This window comes from Muntiacus reevesi, chromosome 5, assembly GCF_963930625.1.
Source record: "Muntiacus reevesi chromosome 5, mMunRee1.1, whole genome shotgun sequence".
Classification (NCBI taxonomy): Eukaryota; Metazoa; Chordata; class Mammalia; order Artiodactyla; family Cervidae; genus Muntiacus; species Muntiacus reevesi.
Window position 1 is genome coordinate 12,372,019 of NC_089253.1, and position 9,957 is coordinate 12,381,975.

At 44.3% G+C, this 9,957-nt stretch overlaps 1 protein-coding gene across 1 annotated transcript in view; it reads right to left on the bottom strand.

Moving 5' to 3' along the window:
- ANKRD42 (ankyrin repeat domain 42) overlaps positions 1-5,492 on the bottom strand; it is a 56,750-nt gene extending 51,258 nt beyond the window's left edge. The window contains exons 1-3 of the mRNA XM_065936466.1: positions 5,454-5,492; positions 4,428-5,409; positions 210-373 (exon numbers count right to left, since the gene is read on the bottom strand). Coding sequence (XP_065792538.1) covers positions 210-373; positions 4,428-5,409; positions 5,454-5,492 — 1,185 coding nt within the window. The remainder of the gene's footprint in view (positions 1-209; positions 374-4,427; positions 5,410-5,453) is intronic.
- Positions 5,493-9,957: the final 4,465 nt, after the last annotated feature.

Genomic DNA, 9,957 nt, shown 5'->3' on the forward strand with positions numbered 1-9,957 from the left:
GAAAAGAAAAATATTTGTATATATATGTGTAACTGAATCACTCTGCTAAGCAGCAGAAATTAACACTGTAAATCAACTATGCTTCAATAAAATTTAAAAAAAGAAAAACATTTGTGGTGCCCAGCATAAGGCCTCAGTCCTGTATGCTAAATTTACAAAGTCGCCAACAGCTCCTAACTTACCCAGTTTAATAATTTATAGTTTCTTACCTCCAAACTGCCAGAGTGTGCTGCCCAATGTAAAGGGGTAAATTTATGGAGAACATCAACTTCGTTAATGCTGGCACCACGTTGTACGATTTCTGAAAGTTGCTTTACATCTCCGGCACGTACTGCATCATGTATGCTACCAAAATGCACTTTCTTCCTGGCACCTATTGAAAAACCAAATTGGTTAAAATATACTGCAAACCTAAAAAAAGACTAAAGCATTGACATATATAATCTACCATGCGTAGAGTAGGTAACTAGTGGAAAGCTGCTATATAACTCAGGGAAGCCAGCTTGGCGTTTTGCGCCGGCCGGGAGCGGGGAGGGAGGTTTACCAGGCAGGGTGTAAGCATAAACAGAAGTCTGACTCGTTCGCATCGTTGTACAGCAGAAACCAGCACAACACTGTAAGGCAATTATCCTCCAATTAAAAATACATTTAAGGTCAAAAAAGACTAAAGCAACAGTTGGAACGAAAGTACAAAGTCACTTTGGCTTTCCAAATAGTTTACTACAAAGATACTCATGAATAACATCTTAATCAGACTTCACTTTCGGCTCTAATATGTAAAGAGCATAGAAGTCATCACCTACATTCATACAGGAAAAAAGCTGAACAAACTGAAAATCAACAACTTTCCTTAGACTTATCAGAGGTCAGGTCTCAGGGCAAACAGCCACCCTAAATTTGGAGAGAAAGGTCAAGAAAAACGTGGTCAAGTTCAGCTCACCTGGAGCAGAAGCCACTGGAACCACAAACTTCCTGAAGCACTCGAGTGGTAATTGTGACAAACTGCTGGGGGCTGGGTATGTACTAGCCTAAGAGTGAGAAATTCCTCAGGGCCAAGGCCCCCTCATTTTCAAAGATTTTACCTTCAAAACTCCACCAGGCTATTACTGTGAAAAACAAACAAACAAACAAAACTCGCTTCATGTCTTTGGTAGAGACAGGAGAGATATGACCATCTGGAAACCTGCCCAGCTATTCTCTGTAACAAAGGCCTTCTCTCCAGTGGAAAAAACTTAACCAGAACCTCATCTCACAGGGGCAGATACATCTTATCAATGTTTTTCATTTCTTTCTCATATATCCTACACTAAGAAAAGGATGGCAAGTCACAACTTTTACTTCATACAATAAGTGACATATTTTATAATTTTATGTTCCAAACATCAAGATTGCATTGTCAGCCCTACTGTTCCATGAAATATCTTAACGTGCATTGTGAACCAGAAGCACCAAAAGTATCCAAGCATGAACAGACAGTAGTTGGAGAAGGAAGTAAATAGTTCAAATCAGTTGACAGCTGAAATCATTTTATACCAACTGTTAGCAAAAATCCTTTCTGAGCATCTACCATATGTCAGGCACTATGATAATACAATGAACAGACATGGATTTTAGACATTTTCTTTCCACAGATGCTTTTAAAAGTATTGGGATAAATTCAACACAATAAAAATCCTGACAGTAACATCCTAAGAGTACAGCTGAAATAAAGGAGGAAGAGGAGGAAACAGTGGAGCAAGTCTCTGAAGAAAAATTGAGATATATGTATCCGGGCAAGGGAATAAGGAAGCACCCCACAAAAAACCAAACTACTTGGTAAATGCTTAATGATGTTAATCCCCCTAGGTCAGACCTTCATTATTCTCTTTTATTTTTTTTTAAACTTTGGCAAAAGGGTTTGAATTTGGTTCTCCAGATGAGCAGTGGGGCCTTAGTTCCCTGACCAGGGACTGAATTCACGCCCCCTGCAGTGAAAGTGCAGAGCCTTAACCACTGGATCACCAGCGAAATCTCCATTATTCTCCTTTAAACAAGTACTGCAAGATCTACAAATGACATTCTACCCATTTTAATCCATTTTATACAGGAACACTCTAATCCAAGGACACATGGATGCTATCTTGATTACTTCATGCCTCCACACTCCAAACTGCTTCTGGTTATCCAAGACTCATCTAGAGACTCTCAGTGTGACGGTCTATGCCCTCCCATAACTTACCGAGTGCTAAATTGCTTCAGTCGTGTCTGACTTTGTGACTCTATGGCTGTAGCCCTCCAGGCTCCTCTGTCCATGGGATTATCCAGGCAGGAATACTGGAGCAGGTTTTCATGCCCTCCTGCAGGGGATCTTCCCGTGTCTCAGGGATCCAACCCGTGTCTCATTATGTCTCCTGCATTGGCAGGTAGGTTCTTTACCACTAGCACCACCTGGGAAGCCCTCCCATAACTTGCCTCCATCTAATTTCACAACCTTTTTTCTTACCACATGCCATTCCAGTTTATTCATTCATCCACTCATCCATCTACTCAACATTAATATGGTATCTATCATAAGTATAAAAAGATTAAAAAGACATGGTCTCTATCCTCAAGGAACTCACAGAGATATACAAATACAAATTACAAAACAATGTAGTAAGAGCAACAACAGAAATATTCCTAAGAACTTATGGAAGCAAAAGACTTCTAACTCAGGGAAGGAGGGAAGGAGAGCAGAAAAGGGTTCCTAGAAGAGGTAACACCTGAGATGAATCTTCAAGGATTAGCAGGACTTTGCCAGGTGAAATGCATGCAGGGAAAGGCATCCTGGACAGTTCAAGGAACTATAAAAATACCCACCCTACTGTGGAAGCATAAGGTTGAAAGGAAAAGAGGCTAGAATTAGACAAGAGGCAGGATGTGCTGGAACTTGCTGGACTTGAACAGATAGCGGGGAATCATTAAAGGATTTTAAGTAGAGGAATAAGAATGATCAGATGTGTAACGCTGGCTGCAGTGAGGGGAATTAATGGACTGGGGAGCAAAAGGGCAAGAGTAGAGACTCAAGGAGACCATATGGGAAGATATCTACAGGAGTCTCCACCAGAGAGGTTGAGACTCTCAAGTAAGAGAATGGCAGTAGGAACAGAAAAGGAAACAGATTCAACATATATTACGCAAACAGGATGAAATGAACTTGAAGGGATTTGGTGCGTGAAATAAGGGAAAAATAACAGAACAACTCCAAGGTGTGTGACTAAGTTACACAAGTGGTATAGTGCCACTACACACTAACAGAAACAAACAACGCTGAAGGACAGAGAGGACATAATGATATAAAATCATATTTTGAATGTGTTGATCTTGAGGCGCCCAAGGAAGAGTTCCACATGGGAGCTGTACATGGAAGTCTGCAGCTCCAAGGCGAGGTCTTGAGCTTGAGCTCTCAGGGTTAACTGTGTCTCAGTAGTAGGCAGCTTTCTCTGATCCCCAACCTCACCCCACACTGGAGCCAGGGGCCCTCTACTCTTCCTTATATAACATTGATCACACTAGTAATTACTTGCTCAGCATTTATCTTCCCCACTAGGAGGAAGGAATGTGTTTGTCTTCCTTGCTCACATATCCTTAAGAAAAAGCACATAGTAGACACTCAATAAATATTTACTGGATGACTGAATCAGTAACAGATTTAGAGGTCCTCAGTAGGGTTGAAGTCATAGTACAGAACAAGGAAAAAAGCATCAGTGATGGCACTATCCAAGGAAAAAAAAAAGGCAACATTTAAGGAGAGGACAGAAGAAAAGTCAGGATGGAAGGATGGATGGGTGGATAGCTAGCTAGCTAGACAGACAGGGAGAGTCGGGAAAGTGGAAGGAAGAAAATTAGGTGAGTCTAATATCTCCAGGGCTTCCATGGTGGCTCAGAGATAAAGAACCCGCCTGGCCAATGCAGGAGACGCGAGTTCAGTAACCTGCTTCGGGAAGATCCCCTGGAGAAGGAAATGGCTACCAACTCCAGAGTTCTTACCTGGGAAATGCCATGGGCAGAGGAGCCTGGCAGGCTACAGTCCACGGGGTCGCAAAGAGTCTGACATGACTTAGCGACTAAACAACAAACAAATACTATTTACACAGAGTCAAAGGCCGCAGAGACGCCAAGAACTTTAAAGGGTCCATAAATTTTAGCAAGAGTTGCTATCACCTAGGAACGAAGTCTCAGGAATGGGCGCAGATAGGCGCCAAAAAAAAAAAAAAAGAGTAAGGAACGCTGAAATGAGGAAGGATGGGGGCCAGATGACCAGATGAGCTTTGGGACCCACTGTAAATAGGTCAATTAAGGGAAAAGAGATGAGTGACAGGTGAGAAAAGGAAATGCCAAGAAATGGCTGGAGTGAGAAAAGTGCAGTGTGGCAGAGAGACAAGGGCCAGCGAAGCGATCCGACTCACATGGGGTCGCAGTCTCCGTGGAGGAGGTGGACGGGCCTGAATCGGACACCCCGGGCATGGTGCGGCGACTCGGACTCCGGGGGGGCGTCGAGTCCAGGCCCCCGCTACTGCGGCGGTCTTCGCTCGCTGTCACCCACGAGCCACTGCAGCAGCGGCTCTCTACCTCGTCGTCACCAGTCCCGGGGCCGCCGTCCTCCGTCGTCCTCCCCCAGGAGGCCCGGCAGCGGGAACCTTCGTCCTCACTTTCCCTCTCCCAAAAGCGGCGGCGGCTGGCGTCTTCGCTGACGCTCACCGCGGAGGAGTCGCTGGCCAAGTAGCCGCGGTCTTCACTCACCCCCTCCCAGGAACTGCTGAGACTGCGGCCGCCATCCACACTCGCGCCCTCCCAAGAGCTACTGAGGCGGCGGCGGAGGTCGTCACTGCCCCTCTCGCCCGAGTCGGTGGCTCGGGGGCCCCGGACCTCCCGGACTTCCTCCCAAGTCCCGCTGAGGCGGAGGCCGCGGTCGTCTCTGATGGATCCCGAGGAGTCACTAGTCGGCTGGCTTCCGACTTCACTGAAGCTCGCGTCGTTGCTGAGGCCTCCCCTCAGTCTCTCCCAAGAGTTGCCGAGACGGTGGCTGCCGTCTCCCCTAACTCTTCCCTCAGAGACGCTGCGGCCGTGGTCCAGGTCTTCGATGACCCTTCTCGAGTCATCGCGGGAGAAGCCGACGTCTTCACTTCCTCTTCCCGTCGGTACCCGGCAGCGGCGGTCGCTCTCCTCGCGGATTCTTTCTCTGTCTTCGCTAAGACGAGAGCCCTGGCCCTCGCTCACTCTTTCCCTGGACGGCTCACCGCGACGGCCGTGCCGGCCGTTTATCCTCCACACGCGCTGTCTGGTACGGCGGCCGCCGTCTTCGGTTGCTACTCTGCGCGACTCGCTGTGGCGGCGGCCGCCGTCGGCGAGCACCCGCTCCACCGAGTCGCTTTCCAGCGTCCCCGACACCTGCTACCAGGTTGGAGCTGGGGGAGGGGAGGAGCGGAACCGGCGCCCTGGAAACGGGTAAACTTCCGGCGTGATGCGGTCATTTCCGGTTCCTCGCTGCTGTGCGTCACTTCCGGCTTCCTTGCCCTTTCTTTCTTTCTTTTTTTTTTTAAGTACTCTTTATTTTTTTTTCGAGGCGTCCCCTCTAGACATGGTGGTGTGGAACGGGTTTCGGTGAAATGGCGCTGGGCCTTACGTCCAGCCTGTCTCGGCCCCGTCTCTATAATGGCTTGGCATCGGTTGCGCCCGCCTGGGCTCGGCGACGCAGGTGGGGAGGCTCCGGGACTGCAGTCGGCGTCCGTGACCCGAGTGTGTGCCGCGAACCGGGCGGGGCCTTGCATCCTCTGGAAACCTAGTGTCCTTTTTCGGTGCCGGTTGGAGCGTTGGAGAAAATGTATTCTTACCCTGTCATAAGTACGGACAAAAGACCTAATGGAGAAGTTAAGCGGCTGCAGCGCTGTCGTATTACTGTGTGTGCCCACTGCCAGCCTCTTTGATAATCGCTTGGTACTATTTCTCACACTAATTTTGTAAGGTAGGTGTTATCCCCGTTTTACAGATGAGGAGATTCGAGGTATAAGTAATTTGTTAAGGCCATACAGCAGGTAAGTTGCAAAGCCAGTGTGAAAAGAGAGGTCGTTAGTCAAAAGACTGCACCAGATCTCCTGATTCCCCAGATTTCGTTTCACTGTAAAATGGTTTCTTTGAACAGTTTGGCCCAGATCTTTTTCCGCAGTCCCGTTGCTTAACGTGTGTTCTTCCATTCGTGTTTATAGCAAACGTGGGTCAGGTGTTGTGCTGGCATCTGAAAATACAGAAATAAGAATTCTCTGCCCTCCAAGGGCATCACACACTCTGATTCTCCTCTTACCGTGTTTTGTTTTTTTTTCTTTCCCCATCCTTAACTGCCTTGCCACAGGTTTTGTTTTGTGAACACAATTGGGAAATTCCCCTGACCCTGCCTTTTCTCTCTCGAAATAGAGTAAATGCCTTTCTTTACCTTTCATCGCCTCTTATAATAATATCCTCCATTCGTTGAGTTCATATGATGTGTTGTTTAACCTTTAATATACCCTACCAGGTTGGGTATTCCTGTTCCTTTCTACAGATAGAGAACTTTAACGCCATAGTTAATTTTTGAGGGTACACAGGCTCAGACAGTAAAGAATCCGCCTGCAGTGCGGGTGACCTGGGTTTGATCCCTTGGTTGGGAAGATCCCCTGGAGGAGGGCATGGCAACCCACCCCAGTATGCTTGCCTGGAGAATCCCATGCACAGAGGAGCCTGGCGGGCTACAGTCCACAGGCCGCAAAAAGTCGGACCGACGGAGCCCCTGAGCACAGCACAGCACACACAGCTAGTAAGTAGTGAGTCCCCGCTTATGGTGTCCAACCCAAGTCTTGATTTTGCTGTGCATGCTCCTCAAAGTCTCTGAATTCCCACAGCCTTTATTAGACCAAGTATCCCAGTGTTTAACAGTTGGTGCTCACTCCTACCCTCTAGGGACTCTGACCTGGAAGGTAAGAAATATATCGTTAGTTCATGGTATTCCTAACATCTCGAATACCTAGTTCAAGGGATGTGCTTTTTAACTGTTGTTTGGGTGAATGAGTGGGTTGATAATTGGTTGATTGTCTGATAGATAAATGAACTAGTAGATTGAAAATAAATTTTTTCAGGGACTTCCCTAACAGTCCAGTGGTTAAGATTCTGCGCTTCCCCTGCAGAGGGTACCAGTTTGAACCCTGGTTGAGGGACAAAGATCCTACTTGCTGCTCAGCGAAGCCAAAAAAAAAAAACGAAAATTTTTCAGTTGGTAGGGAATTTGAGATTAGTCAGCCTAGTTTTCTCATTTTTGTAAATGGGGTAACTGAGGCCTTTTGTCTTATCAGATATCTATTGAGTTAGTAATATGGGTCAGTTCTAATGCCAAGTGATTTGTAAATAGTCTTAAACTTAATCTGTATTATTATTTCTATTTTTACAGGTGAAGAAACCAAGATTTGGCCAAGATCACATAGCTAGGTGGTAGGGAGTTAGAACGCACTATGACAGACTCCAAATGAATACAGTGTTTGTAGCCACATTATAATAATGGTAAAGGCTTTTGTTTTTGCTCTGTTGTATGGGTAAACACACTGAGGGAATAAGGCAGCACATTCTTAAAGGATATACATTCGGTGGAAAGAATCAGGAAAGGAAACAGAAGCCGAAAAAGTAAAATCTCCCAAAATAAACTTAAAAGGAATTAAAAGATAAAAGCAGAAATTAATGAAACAAATAAAATTGATCATAATAGTAGTTGGTGTTGGAAAAGAACAAATAACAAATCTGAGGAAGAAAAGAAAACCAGAACAAGGGGAACATATTACAGATATGAGGGACTTTGAAAACAGAAGTGAATTATTTGTGTCTCTGCTCAGTCACTCAGTGTTGGCCAACTCTTTAGGGCCCAGTGGACTGTAGCCTACCAGGCCCCTCTGCCCATGGAATTTTCCAGGCAAGAATATTGGAGTAGGGAGCCATTCCCTTCTCCAAGGGATCTTCCTGACCCAGATATTGAGTAGTCATTGCAGTACTTTGTAAATTAGAAACTTGAATATACATCAGGGAAAGAATGGCTGGATAAATTACGTTATATTCATATAATGAAATATTACATGAGAAATGCAGCTCTCCATGCATTAATCAAAATGAAAATAGTTGTAAGACAGTAAATGAAAAAGGAGGCAAAATAATAGGTATGTGATCTCATCTAATTTCTAAAAATTACTTTGTAGAATTTTCCAAAGTTTGGTAAAGATCTAAATTGTTAACTCAGTGACTACTTTATAGAATGATAAAAAGCAACTTTATTTTCATCTGGTATCAATTTTTAATTTTTTAGATATTCCTAAGTAAAATTAGGAAGCACAGGAAAACATTCGGTTACATAAAGCAAAAGATACTTTTAAGAAGTGTATGAGCCAAGAATGATTAAGAGGCTAAAAGGACGCTGTTTTTAGCAGGGAGTCATTGATAATATTAAGGAGAACAATTTTAATGAAATAGGCCAACTATATAAAACTCCACAGGATTTCAAGGTAAGTGAGGGACTAACTGAAGGAAGTTTCTCAAGTGAAACACGTTTCAGAACACACTGAAGTGGATATCGGTATTCCAGAGAATCAGAACCCTTTGTAAGTAGGAAATATGTGGTTACAAGTAAAATTGGCCATCTCATTTTTTGCACAGGTGGGGTGATAAATCAGATTGTTCCTCTAATCCTCTGTAAACTAGCTCTTTCCATCTAGTTCTACAGGAGGGAGTAGGGCCAACCCCAGGACAAGAATTAAATGGGTTTTGGAAACCATCTCTGCTTTCTGCCTTTACACCCTCTTGGCTTCCTTTTGGTGCTCCCCTCTGAACCCTTACTGGGATGTGCCAAAGGTGCTTCTTTGCTCGTATTCTTTAACTTGTCCTTCCCCACCTGCCCAGCAGTGCCCGTTATTTCAGAGGGCTGACCCCATACAGGAGTAGGAGGAAAATTCCTACTCCTACAGTAGTTCAAGCTGTTCTTGACAGTAACCTGATTTTCCATCTCCACCTCCAGACTGCCTCCTCTTTAGTCCGCTAGATCTTTCCATTTGCAGACAATGTCTGAATGCCTTATCCTATCTTGAGTATTCTGAATAAACCCATCAAAGCATTCACTGAATGCTAACTAGGCTGTAAAGAAAGCCATCCAGGAAAATATAACGAGAATCTAAAATTGTCTATTTTAGGTTGAACTATTCTGAGAAACTTTAGTTTTTTTTTAAATTGAGGTATACTCGACATTCAGTGTTAGATGTACAACAGTGATATACACATTTTTTGTGGTAAGGGTTATATTTCACTTATTGTCCATGTTGGTTGGCCATATTCCTCGTGCTGTACAGTATTTCCTTGTAGTTTACTTTATACACAGGTGTTGTACCTCTGAATCCCTCCCTCTTACCTTGCTTCTTCCCCTTCCCACTTCCCCACTGGTAACTACTAGTTCTTTATTTGTAAATCGTTTTTTGTTGCTGTTGTTATTAACTAGTTTTACCTTTTAGATTTAACACACTTGATATCATTCAGTATTTTGTTATATTTTTAATATATAATGAGGTCCTTATTTTTCTCCCCAAAGCTTATTGTTAGCTGAATAACAAATTACTTTGTAGTGTTTTACAGAACATGAAAGTTAGAAGTTAAGAATAAGTAAATTATGTCAAAATGAGAGGATATCGTAAAGAGGGTATAAACAATGAAATATTCCTTTTATTTCTCCTCACAAACTTCCAACTCTTATTTCAAAAGACAGTACTCCAGGAACTTCCCTGGCCGTCCAGTGGTTTAAGACTCTTCTGTACTTTCACTGCAGGTGGCACAAGTTCTATCCCTGATCAGGAAATTAACATCCTGCATGCTCTGAGGCAGGACCAAAAGAAAAAAGAGACTATTCCATCTTCCTGGGGCCTCCTTTTGCTTTCCTTGCTGTAC